This window comes from Chaetura pelagica, unplaced genomic scaffold (assembly GCF_000747805.2).
Source record: "Chaetura pelagica isolate M959 unplaced genomic scaffold, ChaPel_1.0 scaffold246, whole genome shotgun sequence".
Taxonomy (NCBI): domain Eukaryota; kingdom Metazoa; phylum Chordata; class Aves; order Apodiformes; family Apodidae; genus Chaetura; species Chaetura pelagica.
The window spans coordinates 1542292-1558073 of NW_009953647.1; the positions used below are offsets into that span (position 1 = coordinate 1542292).

At 37.5% G+C, this 15782-nt stretch overlaps 2 protein-coding genes across 2 annotated transcripts in view; one reads left to right on the forward strand and one right to left on the reverse strand.

The window, feature by feature from the left end:
* Nucleotides 1–3934, forward strand: part of RGS13 (regulator of G-protein signaling 13) — a 5887-nt gene extending 1953 nt beyond the window's left edge. The window contains 4 exon segments of the mRNA XM_009999928.1: nucleotides 628–689; nucleotides 1341–1392; nucleotides 1394–1502; nucleotides 3761–3934. Of these exon segments, the coding sequence (XP_009998230.1) occupies nucleotides 628–689; nucleotides 1341–1392; nucleotides 1394–1502; nucleotides 3761–3934 (397 nt within the window).
* Nucleotides 3935–12043: 8109 nt separating this feature from the next.
* On the reverse strand, nucleotides 12044–12312 carry LOC104390736 (protein transport protein Sec61 subunit beta-like). Its single transcript, XM_009999929.1, is given in 2 exon segments — nucleotides 12044–12243; nucleotides 12246–12312. Coding segments are annotated over 2 exon segments (267 nt in total).
* Between the last annotated feature and the right edge of the window lie 3470 nt (nucleotides 12313–15782).

Sequence of the window (15782 nt, forward strand, 5' to 3'; positions counted from 1 at the left end):
CATACTCTTTCCCAGAATCAGGCAGGAGACTCCTACAAGCTTGTGAAATTATTGCTTAAGAGGAGCAAACATGAAAGAAAGAAATCTGAATTTAGTCACCACCAAGAACAGTCTAGATTAGTAATAATGTGTCATACTGCACTGTAAACAGCTAGAGAGAGATGAAAGGCCCTTACAGCTAGAATTGTATTAACCTTTCATTATTTGCCTTATGTAGAGAGCTTATATTTAGCTCTTAGCTGATAAGACAACTTAGACGTTAAAGGTCCTTAGATATTACAATAAAATCTTGAGCCCTTAAAGACTCTGCTACTAAATACAGATATTAACATTTCATAAACAAGCTATATAATGAGTCTTGGCCTAAAGAAGTCACTACCTAGAAAGCTAGTACTCCCGAATTCCAAAGAAATTACATGGCACACCTTGAGATGAAACTGCCTGTGCTACAGCAAGAAGAGTATTTGCTTCAGCACAGTAAACACAATATCAGGACATACAGAAAAAACTTTGTTTCATGCAGACCTTAATTAGGGGACAGTTTCTCAAGAACAAAAACTAATCTAGCTTTTTTAATACTTTGAACTAAAGCTAATTTTTTTTTATTTTTTTTTTTTTTTTACACAGGGTGTCTTTGGAGAAAGTGCTACAACGGTCCCAATCTTTTGAAAAGCTGATAATGAGCAAATGTAAATAACTCCATGTTTGTATCCCAGATGGATTAGTGAAAAAATTTCCCATAAAGCAAAATGAATAAGTCATGCAGCATAATGTATGCTGTTTTCTACACAACAACTGTAAAACAACTTTGTAACATGCTTAGTATGCATCACACTGAAAATAACTATAGCATGCAATAAATACCTTCCCTCACTTGCCATTTCTGCAAGCATATTTGATTATCTTAAAGACATGTGACAAGGGCAGGTTTTTTTGCCATATCCCTGCTTAAAGCGCTGTATAGCAATACATATATATATATATATAGAGAGAGAGAGAGAGAGAGAGAGAGAGAGAGATTGTATCAGCCTTTGGATAGGTTCAGAGACCAGGAAGAACAAAGTTTTCAGTGCTCTGTCCAGTAGAGTGAAATGCCACCAAGGTCAAAGGGAGCTCTGCACGTGCAGGAAAAGGCAACATTGAAGTGTAGTGCTCTGGTGTAAGTTAGTGTGTTTAATTGCTCTCTTTGATATAGTCCAATAAGAATATTTCTAGGTGTACAATCAAGAATTATACTGCCTTGTAAACATCCCTAGTGCCTCCAAAGGACTTGAAGTTAATGTACACATATATGCATATACGTGGTATATACATAAATTTGGCTTCTGAAATATTTACAGATGGGCCTATGATCTACAAGATCTACTTGAAGACAGAGCACAGTGATGAAAACAGAATTCTGGCTTGCTTGTGAAGCTTACAAGATCACATTACAGAGGAAAAGGATGGCTGTGGCTAGGAAACTTTTTACAAGTTACATTCAAACTCAGACTCCCAACAAGGTGAGACAATGTCATGAGCTCTTTCTTTCATCCAACAGAAATGTGTGATGTACAACATAGCTGACAAAAAGCAGAAATAAATGTCTAGCACCTCTTGTATTAAAGCAAGTTAAAACTGTTGCTATCCATCCTTCCCAAATTCTTTTGCACACAGAATTTAAATACTTGCATTCACCTTGCAGTCACCTTGTCCATAGGCAAATATTTCAACTATACCCAGCCAAGCAAAAGGCACAACTAGATTAATAACCAATTATTGGATCTGTTCTTTTTAGAATCTGATTCAGTGGCCATTGCTACCACTTCAATACAATTTGGATTACGCCACTGCTACATATAGATACTATTCTGGTCTTCACAAGAGTGAATATTAACAAAATACTGTCACCTTTGTAAAATGGACTATAAGAAGGGTTCCAAGACAGATTATTTTCTGCTTCCAGCAGCAGAAGATTTAGGGAAAACAGAGCAGACTTCTATGTAAAATGCTCCAGAGTGATTTATTTTTTTTCCTGACATGTGGCCATACAAAAAAGTAATTCGTGCTCAGCCAGTCATGCTCTGTGACCTTTAACTATCACTCGCTATTATTGTCCTTGCAGAAATAAGCTCATACTGGCTTTTACTGCCACTGCCTCTGGCAGACTGACATAACTGAAAAATCAGGCTAGATTATTTTCTGGTTTACTCATAACAATAAAACTATTATAGACTCTCAAAAAGCAGCCTCTCTGTTGACACTGAAGGGCAAGCCAAAACCAACTCAGCTGGATTTCCAAATGTTGGCTAAAAGCAGTTGCTGGTTTGAATGACTAAACCACTCCCACTAATCTAAAACTTGAGGAAATTTCAAAGTTCCCTCTGCTAGCTTTAAATGCCAATGGGAAAGACAATGCATTTTTCTGGTTTTTTCTGATTTTATTTTTAGCATGTGAAGCTATGGGAAATTCAACAAGACATTTTAATTTCCACAAAAGAAATGTCAGTATTGTCAACCACAAATCAATTAGTCAAGAGTAAGGGCTTAAATCAGGACAATTAAAAATAAGCTGTGTACATTTTTGCTAAAATAGTACATATTTGAACCTTGCTGTTTTCAGTCTGGTTTCTAGGTCTCTAGTGATTTCACATTTTCTTGGTATTCACACCAGAACTAGGTACCACTCTACAAAGGTGCTCATAAGGATTTTAAATACAGTCTATATTCAAATTTCAGCAGCATTTAAAAGGTGCAACTCATATTACTCTAGTGCAAGACCAAGATGCCAATCTCTGAAAGACATCAGTGTTAAGCTCTCATCTTTAGAGTTCTCCTCTCAACACTAACAAAGTCAAGCTAGAAAAAAAAAAAAAGCAATGTAATTCATCATGAGTTAATGGATTATCAAAAGTTCCCATTTTATCTTCTGGTATATTTTTGTATCACTAGATATTTCTACTCTTACATATGCACAGAGCTTCAATTTATCTGCTACAAACCCTGAATTACAGCAGAAGAGCTCTAGAAATAAAAATTTTCCTAAACAATGGTGACATATGGGCTCGGTTTTCTGTCTTTTTCAGAGATAACTTGATTTCAGCAGTAGGTTTTCACTGGTACTGTGCACCTCTAGCCTTATGAATACATTAGAAATCAGAAGTCAGGCTACCCCATCAGGGATCTAATCCCATTTTTAGGAACAATTATTAGCAAAAGCAAGGAGGGTTGGATCTCATCACCTTTCAGCTACTCCTTTGACTTTGGCCACTCCATGCCAACCATCTCCTCCAGATTTCCTCCTCCACCTAAGTCATACATATACTCTTATTCTTTCTAAAAGTGCCAAATGAATCAAACATATATCACTTAAGCTCTCTAAGGTTTGAAGTCTTGGGCCCATATTTACAATACTTTACCCCCACTGATTACAATAGTCAGGATTAAACTGGCTTTTCCATTAAGGGGAGATGTGGAGGATTCCATGCTTCTTGTCCCCAAAGGAACAAGCTCTTTATCCAGCCACTAACATACAGTACTAAATCAAACAGCAAAAAAGTAGCAAATTGGTCAACTAATAAGACAAGGTTTTCTGACATTATAAGGAAAAATCCACTCTTCTAGAATCCATATTTTTTGTTAGGTGCTGATTATAGATGAGAGGGCATATCGAAAGACACAAGTAAAAGGCATTCCATACAGGTCCCCTAAATTCAACCTTCCTTACCTTCCCTTTTCTAGGTATTCAGCTATACTTTAGTAATGTTGCGCTCTCTTTCAGATGAACAAACACAGTCCTGCAAGGAAATACATTATAAGAAATATTCAACAGCCAACACAGTCTTGTTTTGATGAAGCACAGAGAATAATTTACATGCACATGGAAAGAGATTCTTAACCACGATTTCTTGAATCAAAATTCTATGAACAACTCAAACAGTCTTCAAACTACTGATACTAATTCAACGGTAAATTAAAGAGAAAGGTGGAAAATTTAGGAGGTTGTTTTCTGGCTTGCCAGTGTTTAAGATTTTAAGTACTTAGAAACTACGAGCTAAACTGTTCTGCTGATGTTAGAACTGATGAGGCACTATCTTCCTCCTTACCTTTCTTTTCCTATGGAAGGGTTGCTTTTGTTTTCCTCTCCCCTCAATAGAACCCTAACAACTAATGAAAAATAGGTATATGAAGCTTTCAGCCAAAAATGATAGCCTAAAGTTATACTCTTATATTGATATTTGACAAATCTAATAACACACTTTCAGTATTCTTGTTTTGAGAAATCAGAAATCAAGTAGTTCTGCTGCTACGAAAAAAAAATAATCTGTATTTTCTTATATGCTATACAAGAAAAAAGTATCTGCATTGCTACACTTTGTTGTTGTTTTATTCTTATATTCTTTCAAAGTAAAATATAAATTGTGAAGTACAGCTGTTAACCAAACCTTAAGGTATGACGTATTCACATGGTGTAGAGTTGATTTTTATGCTGCATTATGATGTACTACATATCATAGAATCTTAGGGGTTGGAAGGGACCTCAAAAGATCATCTAGTCCACCCCCCCTGCCAGAGCAGGGTCACCTAGAGCGCATCACACAGGAACGCATCCAGGTGGGTTTTGAATATCTCCAGAGAAGGAGACTCCACAACCTCCCTGGGCAGTCTGTTCCACGGCTCTGTCACTCTCACAGTAAAAAAATTTTTTGGGATATTCACCTTGAACCTCCTATGCTCCAATTTACACCCATTACCCCTTGTCCTATCACTGGTCATCACTGAGAAAAGCCTAACTCCGTCCCCCTGACACTCACCCCTTACATATTTGTAAACATTGATGAGGTCATGCTATAAAGGTGCTTGGCATACAGTATAAGATAAGCCTCAGTGGCGTCTTGTCTTTTTTCTCAGTATGCACAAATACTTTGCTTTCCCTTCAGGTACCCTAATAATTAGATACAAGGCCACCTGACATTTGAACATCGTCCTGTAACACAAACAGATCTCTCTTGCGTATAAACTGTAAGACAACTTGTTAATTCATTGATCAAGTAATTAAGTACTTTGGTTTACTTTTGAAAACCAATCTGACTTCTCAGATCTCATTAACACTGGAATCTCTTAATTCATTTAATGGACTTCAGTGGAGACACTGAAAGCCACAGGAAGTCAGGGATTTAGTGGTCCTGCAGATGCCAGTGTCTCATAACAAATTAAAACTGTAGAAACTACTAAAAAGCAATTTATGCAGGGAAACAGACCTGTGACAAAAGCCAACCTGAGCAGAAAAAAACCTAAACAAGCAAAGAATTACACTGTGAAAAGCCTTCCCATTTCTGTTGGGATTAGGAATTAAGAAAAGCTAGGTATTGGTCTCTGAGTGGAAGAAGCTTATGATGACCAAGGACATCACCTTACTAAACAGGCTTAGCATAGTCTTCTAAAGGGGTTATATGAAGATGCTGATCAGATACTGTGTTCATAGACAGAACCTCAGAGAAATCAGAGGGACTCAGTTTTATAGTATGAAATGTTTAGTGTTTATTTTGCTAACAGGTCATGTGCCTAGCAATCCCTGTTCTTGGAGGGCATATTAAGTTTATATTTCCTTCTAGAAATTACTAAAAGTGTTTATGCATTATTTTAAAGTTGATAGAAGAGAGAGTCTTTTTCCCAAAATATATTTATGATTAACTGGTAGAGATCTTTCTCCTGTTTGATTTTTCTTGTTATATCAGAAGTGTGACAACAACAGTGCATATGATTCATAAAACAGTAACTAATGGCAGCAGCAATAACAAATCACTGCTTTTAACATTTTCATTAACAGCACTTGAATGAGCTCAGGTATACTTTCCACTGGCAGGCAACACTAAAAGGCATTTGCCCACATTAATCATTCAGGGCTACTGTTAAAAAGATTTAAAAAAAAAACAACAAAACACCTTTTAGATAACTAAATTGGCAGAGTTCTCACACTCCCCCATTTACTTAATATAAATTAAAAAAAAGTATTAAAAATTCAAAGCAATGACAGTTCTTCAAATACATAAAATCTGGGAAGATAAAAACATAGATTAAAAGAACCACTAGAGCAATTAATTGTATCCAGCCTTGGAAATTCTTGACCTATTGAGGCTCCCTAAAAACACAACCAGTCCATACTAAACAGATGGTCTAGGGGATTTTTTTGGTGTTTTTTTAATTGTTGTTTTTAAAAGAGCAGACAGAGCTTTTTAAATTTGTCATTATAAGCTATGTTGGCTTACTTCATATTCATACTCTGTTGTTCTACTGCTGTTTTCATGAGTTTTACCCTCTTGATGTGTAGGTGGTAAGTGTAGAATAACAAATGCAGATTGCATATCTGGTCTAAAAAACAAAGTAAACTTTTGCTTATTATTAGAGTTAGTAAAAACTTTTTTTTTTTTAACACAGATGAGTGCTAAATTTGACTATATAAAGTCTCTCCACAGTATGATCAAAAGCCGCCCCAAAATAAGTTTACAGGGTTTTCTGTCGAATTCTCTTAGTCATTCTTCCATATTACCTGTAGATATTTGATTTTAAATCCCAAGACAAACTATATGCAGTCTCCCTCTAAGCATAACAATGAAGTTATAACCAGAACTTAGTACTGTGGACAACCCATTTAAAAAAATTTTACAAGCAGAGATGTTTATCACTGACTACAGGGCAGATGAGGATGTTGAGGAACATACTAGCTCGGAGGAGAGGGAAATGACTGTAGCATTTCCAGGTATTGTTAAATAGACAGTCCTGTCACAATCACAGGTCCCTGTGGAAGCTGGTGTTCAGTCTAACAGTCATTAAACACAGGGAGAGTGCAATGGAAGGAGTGTTCAAGAGGAACATATTGCTGCACATGCCAGCTATCTGGATTCCATGGCTACAAACTAGAGCATTATCAGGACAAAAACTGCCTCCTAATGCAGGCTTGCCCAGTCTCCTGCAGGGAAACTTCACAGGGGCAGTAACCCCTCTCAGTAACATTGCCCACTTAAGATCTCAGTAACCCAGAGCAAGTGTATATCTTTGAGATGCTTTGATTTCAAAATCTTAAAATGCAAACTAAAAAAAAAAAGTATAATTTTTAAAAATTCAAATATAAAATAGCAGCCCCATTTCGTGGTCTGATTAGAATACACAAAGGACTGCAACATTTTTTCTTTAAATGAAAAAGAAAAAAGCAGGTGCAACAACGTAGAAAGAAAAACACAGGAGGTGCAAATTACATGTTGGGGAAAGAAAACATGTAACCACTTTTAGATATTATACATCATGAGTGTGTAGATTCTAAGAACTATGAATTATCATCACACCAGTAACAAGATATCAGCCAAGCAGCCAGACTGTACAATTGGTTCTTTAGTCAGGAATACAAACTGGTAAAAGCATGAGAGCATATTATGGATTCCAGGTAATGTCTTTCCATTTATTTTAATGTGTCTGCATTCTATAGGCTTATAGAAACAGTGACATAGGAGATATCGTGAGGTATTCTACAGATGGTCAGCATGAAGTACTTACACAACCTGTCCTGACTTAGTTGCATAAAAACTGTACAGTACATAGTGCTCTTGGACTAAAACATCCACTGGGGCTGGCAGGTCTGACACAGGAAGGTGGAGATACTGCCAATTCCCTGCTGCAGTGGCAAATGGAGGCCACAGGTATCCCAGAGCACCTCAGTGGAATTAGATGACTGTTTACACAACTGAATCAAGCCTGCTGTCTTAAATATATCAGCTAAAGGTTTCACATTTGCAAGCTCTTTTTACCCACCCCTAGCACCTCAAATCATTTACTGAAAAGCTCTTTTATCTGTAACTATTTTCCCTGCAGAATTGCCACCACAGGTACCTCAAGATGACCATGCTTATAAAAAAATATTCATGTCCTGTACCTCAGGTTTTGCTGAAATCAAAGTACAATGCACCTAACCCAGGGACTGAGAGCAGCACCTTACTGCAAGGACATAAACCTCACAAAATGGGAAACAGGATAAGTCCACCCTGAAAAGTTTATTTTGGTGTGGAGTTTTAGCCACAGCAATCCCCTACTGATGGGCTACAGACCTCCTTCACAACTCTAGTTCCTCAGTGGCACATCCTCTGGATTTCTGCGTCAGCTGCACAAATCTAAGGATAAGGGGGAAAGACCCAAATCTTTACAATATGAAGGAAGCAAGGTTGCAGTTCATCTTTCACAACCCCATACCCTGTAAGTTGTTTCTATGGGGCCACATGGATCTGTAGCATGTACATCTCTGTGGGAAACAAGACAGTGAGCCAAACCCTAAAAAAATAAACAAACAAAAAAAAACAACAAAAAACTTACTATGAGCATTGCTGTCCAGTTGCAAAGAACAGAAGCTTTATAGCAGTAGAAAGAGTGCACTGTTAGGTTGATAACAGGGACTAAGGTATAACATGAAACCACAGCTGAAATACTAAGTTTCATAGACATCACAAGTGCCAACAGCCACAAGTGAAAAATTGTCTCTGTATTTGCCAAGTCTTTAAGGAACATGGAATCCACAGGTTTAAGTTGTTACCTCTGCTTTGTACCCTGTCTTGCTTCTCTTGCTAGTCTCAGATTGATAAGAATATCCATCACTAGGACAGTTGTTACATACAGCACCAGCCAAGGCAAATAGTTCTTTCTCTCACACTCCTTGTCTGCAAACAGGGATTCCAGTAATCACCTCGGTAACAACAGGTGAGCAAACAAGAAAACTATTTTATTCTTTTCTTCCCCCCCCCCCCCCCCCCCCCCCCAAAGAAATGCTTAAGTACTCATCTGTTTCATGGCATTATTTTCTTTTTACCTTGCCATGATCCACTTAGCCTTTGCATAGAGGAAAAGTGTACAGGACTGTAACTTTAATTTCATGAACACTCAGGGAAAGACCTTTGTCTGGAAAGTTCTAAAAGCAGTTCTAATACATTTGCAATTATATCAAGATATACCATTCACAACACATGATTTGGTCAATTATTAATGGGACATTCGGTAACATGGCAGATTGTATCACTTCTCAACAGTGGAAGTCATAAATATTTCCTATTAATTACTCCCTATCAATGAAGATACACCTAGTTTTTAGTCTCATAATTCAAGAAGTTAATCATTAATTGAAAAATTCAAAAGGAAGAGATATCTAGAAAATTCTAGCCTGTGAATCACTGTCCCTGTTGGCCCTTTACTCATAATTTTGTTTGCTGCTGAAATAATTTTATAAGAACAGAAGTGGACTTTATAACTGATATTTTTTCTCATTTCAGTTCAGATACCAGTGCAAGAATTACTTGTTTGTTCTTCTTCACTCCATTGCTACGTTTTCTTTAGCTGTATTTTTGCAAGTTTGCTGGTAGCCATTCTGTTCTTGTTTTCTATTACACTTTTTTCTTTGTATATCTATCTTGATAACTCTCCAAGTTGCTTCCCTTTCTACCTGCCTCAGTTGCTCTTTCCATTCAATAGTGATTTTTAAGGGGATTTAACACTCATACATTTAACAGTATTTTAAAGGGTTTGTGGTTTGTTTGTTTAAATAACTCAAGACTTACATCCTGTAAATTGCATTGGTTTTAGATTACTATCATCACTTACAACCCTTTTGGACAAGTGCATACTGTTTCAGAAGCAACTTTGATGCTACTTTAAAGACTTCTCCCCACCCTGTACACATTGAGCCTTCCAGCATGGTGTCCAGCATCATTAGAGTCTGTCTCCATAATCAAGCCAGAGAACATGCCCCAAAGCACCACTTGTGTGTCAGCACACAAAGTCTTCCCAGAAATGCTGCTCAGAGACAGGTTTCCTATAGTCCCCCTCAACCCAAGACAAAGTAAAACTTTGCTTGCCTAGGGCAGCTGTCTGCTGCTCTGAAGGGCTGCCACCCACCTAGCCCACAGACTGCATGGGCCTCTTGATCAAATCACAGGGATTAAAAGACTGAGATAGTGAATCCCACGTTATCAAATGCAATTCCAGAATACAAACACAGCAACAGTTCCACAGAACGAATTACAGTTTGACTATTCTAGTTAACCTTTTATTGCTGCTACATCAGCATGGCAATTACTTCCTAGCAACATGATTAGTGGTAAAAGTGTAAAATTCAAAGGATGATAAGCCTGTATTGTCTTTGCACTTGTAGCACACTGGATGAACAGTTCACTGACTTTTAAAACCAGATAGTTTTACATTCCTACGTATTAAACAGTGGGCAAAAACCACCTCTAGTATTGATTATAAAACTAAAGCAAGTTGTAAAAAAATCAGAGCATTTACCAAGCTGAAGTATTACAAAAACTTCAGAGCTTTTTTCAGCACAATCAGAAATTAGATCAAATAGAAATGATGAAATCTTGCAAATTGCCTGTTCTGACTGGTGAAAGCCTAATAGAACATGCTAATCGTTTTACCTCTAGCAACTTAGTCTAGATTTACCAATTATTGTGCAGTGGTGTATGAAGCTAATAGTCTAAATAACCCAGTTATTTTTTCACAGCTTTTGAAATAATTCCAACTTCTGTATCTGCACTGGGTCTGCCAGTCATTTTGGCTGTAAGATAACTTTTCTACCCAGCATCTAACAGTTTACAAGTGAAGTCAGCTATGTGGAATACAACTACAGCATTTGTAAAAAGGTATTAATCTACTCTGCCCACACTTGACATCAGCAGAAGAAAGCTCAGTTCCAGTGCCAAGAACTATCTGACCCCACTAGCAAAAGTTTATAACCATTGCTGAGAAGCAACTTTGATAAAAGCTCATCCCATGACTCTGAGGCAGTTAGGCTTTAGCAGTGATGTAATTTGGAAAGATTTCTGGACAGAGGACTAGACTGCCATATGTTTACATTATGTTAATGCTGGTAGTTCTCACAGAAAGCTCCAGAGCATTAGTGCATGCTGCCTTAGAAAACTCATGAAAGAGTAAGGTAAGAAACTTAATGAGACACAGACACACACCATGTTTCCTGAACAAGTATTGGCCCAAATAAAACAAGCAGCTGAAAGAAGTCTGGAAGAAGGCTGACTCATCTCTAGCCTGACCTCTTCCCTCCACCTTCCTTTTTGACCAAGACCCATGCAGATAGACAACCCACTCCCAGTCCACAAGGGCTTGAGTAGAGCCTCTCACAGTATCCTGTAAGAAGGCTGCAGGACAGCTTTATCCACCTCCATTGGCACAGGCCTTGCCTTGCAAGGCAGTTGGATTTTCAGGACTCTTTGAATGGAAAACCACAACAGACTGGGGCACTTTCTTTATCCATTACAACCACCGGATGAAATGTTACCCCTGCACCAAAGGCAACCAAACTCCAACATTGTACTTCATGAAATCTATCAGTTGCAGGAGTGCTTGGGTGCAATTACTGTACTGTTAATGGTGATGGTTAAGTGTTCAAAGGGATAGGGTTAAAAATTGGGACAATATGAGTAAAACTCAGTTATTCATTAATATAAATTCTTCTAAAATGTCAAACTAAACCCAGAATATCCACATTACCACATCAAGCAATCTTAAATTACATCTATTTTGGTAAGAGGGCATAATTATGCATTTTTATATTAGAAAATATTTTTCATGTGTGCTTCTTAAAAACCCCACATAACAATCTGCCTTAATCATTCAGGTATACAGAGGCATTTAGAGACAAACTGCATCAGAAAAACATCTAGGCATAAATCAGAAAATGTAAGTTTCTAACAGACCTTCCTAATTCTATTATTTATTTTTTTTTTCATTAAAAACCACAATTAACATGTGACTAGCAGGCTTCACAAGGCAGAATGTTTTAATTAGGACACCACTCCTGCAAGATGAGAAATAACAAGAGCTAAGAACAGAAACAAAACTATAAAAAGACTGTGGCTTCCCATTTAGTCCAACACAAAACTTTCTAAACCTCTCACAAACAATTTTAAAGTCTTCCACATGTGGAAGAGATCAGAAACTTTCTTCTGCCTCCCAACTTGTGCACACACCATTCATGCAAATTCACCAGCATACATTGGAACAGCAACATCTAAGACTGATCATATTTAGCCCAGATGTGTAATAATATTACTGAAGCAATGAAAAAAGCATTTATGACTAGTGTTGTAAAGAGGGCAATTTGGATCCCATGGGAAATACCAGGATAGAAACTCAGCATTCCTTGGGTTCTCAATGAATCAAAATGGCTTTTGGTCAGTTTTCCACTGTTGCTATTTTTCTTTTGTTTCCAGCTCCACTCCTTCTTGGCCAAGCAGCTCTGTTGACAGATGTACAAAGCAGACCTGCCTGGACAGGCATAGCTGAGTCTCATCTTACGTGATAAAGAAAATATGGTCCTCAAACACATACAGGAAACTAAAAGTGTTACTGCTTCTTGTCTAAAGAGCTCTATCAGGAAATAATTGCACTGTTATTTAAATTCAGCTACCAACCATTACTCTTCTTTTTAATGTGAAGTGAAAGATTTGAAAATAATTTACATCAATGAATGATTTAAGTCTGTAATGAGTGATAAAGCTCACTGAAGCTAAAAGCACAAAGCGTACTCTGCTTTAGTGCAGTGTGACAAATGAAATGGCAGATGCAACCACACTATCCAATGCAGAATTAATCCCAAACCAGATTCCTAGATAAGTGAAGAAACAAGAAGTACAATATCACAAGAGGGGATGTACCTACACCTACAACATCAATCAAAAAAAGAAGAGAAACAAACACAAACCAGCACTTCAAATGTAAAGACACAACTTGAACAACTTCCATATGGAGTTATTTAAAGTACATTGTATTTTATTCCTGTATTAATCCTGCACTCATCCTGACCAACCCTTACTGACCAGGGAAGGGGGTGAACAACAATTTGCAACAATTTGATAATAAAAGAAGGATCTGTCTGACACACAGAAATGAGATTTCAATGGTACTTTCACAGGCAGACCAGCATTTAGGAAAATGTCTGGGAAATATCTAAGTTATACCCTTTTACAAACCTTCTTCGCAACCTCTCCAAAGCCACAGCTTTTTAAACATGCAAAGAGTCCAGTTATATCACTCAGTCACTTTGATATCAAAGTTCAATTGGAACCATCCCTTCCAGTTAGCACTGCTGTGCAGCCAAAACTGCCCCAAGAGAAAGGAAGGCAGTAACTGGATACAGCACTATTTCTGTCATGTAGCTGAAGTCTTATGCTTCCCTGTGTTTCTAGTTCATGTTTTTAAAAGTAACACTGCTGTCAAGCATCAGCTTAACATCCCCCAAAAACATCTGAAAGGCCTCATCAGCTCCCAGCAAGATTTCCAGGGAACATATGGCTGATCTCTCACACACAAAAACCCCCAACCAGTCCTCAAAACTGAGCAAGCTCACCAACTACATTAACAAATAACCTAGTTTTTCTGGTTTATAAAAAGATGTAGTTAGCTTATACGAACAGTTATTTATTGCTTGAAGTGTTTTCTTGTTTCTGTGGCTTTTTTCTATTCCGTTTTCTTCTTCCTCTCTCATTCTTTATTAAAGATCACACTTAAAAATAGAGGTAGGACTTCCTTCTTCAATTACAACTCCCATACATAGTTCTTAAGTCTGTAACCAGCACATCCCATGAGATAAGTTTTACTTCAAGTATAATGGTACCTTTGCAGTCACACCACATCTGCACAACCTGGGCCTGTAACCTTTTTTTCCTATTGAGTGCAAATTAGCCTGCTAGTAATGTAACACACTGAAGTAACAAAACAATTCTATCTAATGACAGGTGATGACAAAGCACTTCTAGAACTGCAGATGACAGTGTCCAGAATGGGAAGGTATAACAACTATTGTCAGTGGAGAGAAAAAAAACCCATAGCAACAAAACAACAAACCCAGCAAGCCCATGCACTTCCTTTACCTTTCAAGTTCTTGCTGCTTCAGCTTTCCCCCAACCAGTGTATTTGAGGACCAGGGGAAGGGGTTTTTTCCTGTTTAGTTTTTTCTTCTCCCCCCCATTAGAAACATCTGGCTTCATACAAAGTCCTGAATAGCCCAGCTAATTAAAATACACTTTATATTGGCTAGTTCCTGGGCATGCCCCTTTAGATTCTCAGCAAGATTAGTCATGTATTTTTCATTAATTTTCCTAAGTTATTTTCTCCCCTTAGAGATAAATCTGATATTTTATGTAGTGGCCATGCTTAAATTTCAAGAGACCACTCCTGCCATCCAGTTTTGAAGAATAATGCAGTGCCTCATTCAAAGCCAGAAGTAGATATCCTAAATCCCTACATCCCACAAATAGAGAGCTTTAGGTTATACCACAATGAGTTTCCACCTCCTGCCAATACCTGATTGAAATAATTTGATCAGCATCCTCAGCTGCTCTATGGAAGAAAATTGTTAAGTCTGGTTACACAAAGTGGAGCAGACAAGAGTTACACAGCCAGTCATCTGCTGCTTTACATAGACCTCTGAAAATACCCCTTCCTGCAATACCTGATTGAAATAATTTGATCAGCATCCTCAGCTGCTCTATGGAAGAAAATTGTTAAGTCTGGTTACACAAAGTGGAGCAGACAAGAGTTACACAGCCAGTCATCTGCTGCTTTACATAGACCTCTGAAAATAAATGGAGGATATGGGGTTTTCAAGCCAGGTCTCTCATACACCACCTGAGTGTCCAGACGATATGTTTTAGGTGTTTTTCTCTCAACTTTGGAAAGAGATGAGAAATCTTGGCCAGCAGAAACTCAGATACAATTGATTTTTATCAAAACTAAAAAGACTAATGCGATTAAAATTTTCTTCTTCCATAGAAATCTACAATTTCTGAAAAGGAGAAAAACACTGATACACAAAGAGCTTGTAGCCAGGGCAATTGAAGTGTTCAGCTGAGCTAAAACTTTCATTTATGAAAGTAATGCAGGTGTGCAACTGAGACATTCATATGAATTTTGCCTTGAGTTTTTGGTTTTTATGTTTATGCAAGATACTTGGAATATGACAGGAAACTAAACTTACTATGCTTGTTTTCACAAGCTTATTACCAGGGTTAGATACCAAGAAGGAAGGGAAAGACAAGAAAGCTAAAGTTCATCAGCTATATCTAACAGCCACATATCTTAAAGTGATATTTGCCATAAGTGAAATGTTCCATTAGTTATCATATGAATCTGTTGAATGCGTGTATTTCAGCTCCCTTATGTCATGCAATCTTTCCATAAAAATAAAGGGAAAGTGATGCCACAAATGGGGGGAAAAAAGTGCAGCTAGTACATAGATTTAGCAGGCTCATTTAGAAAATAATCCAACAGTACAGAACAGATTAGATATGTAACTGAAAAATCTCCATCCTTTTTCTTCAGTGCACAACTTGAAAGAAAATACAGGCATGCTAAAGTACAAGAAACCTCTGCCAGACAATTAGATGAGATATAAAGATCACTCTAGTTGTTTTATAAACATGCACAGCACACCACTATGCCATTCTTTTCCATCAGCTATGGGCCAAAACTCCAATAAAGAGCAACTGACAGCAATTAATTTACATTAAGAATAAACTTAGTATTTCCAGGCAATCCTACATGGACTACAATACTTGGAATAGAAAGCCCAACAACATAAGTGAAACAGGCAATATGTACTTGCCACTGTAATTAGAGTAAGAGATTAAAATAACTACTGTGCAAACAAAAGACCAAAGCAAACAGTATTGTTTCTGGTACCCAGAAGCCAGTGGTGATTTTTCCTTTTCCTTCCCTCCCACCTTCCCCCTCCCCCCCCCCTTCTTTTT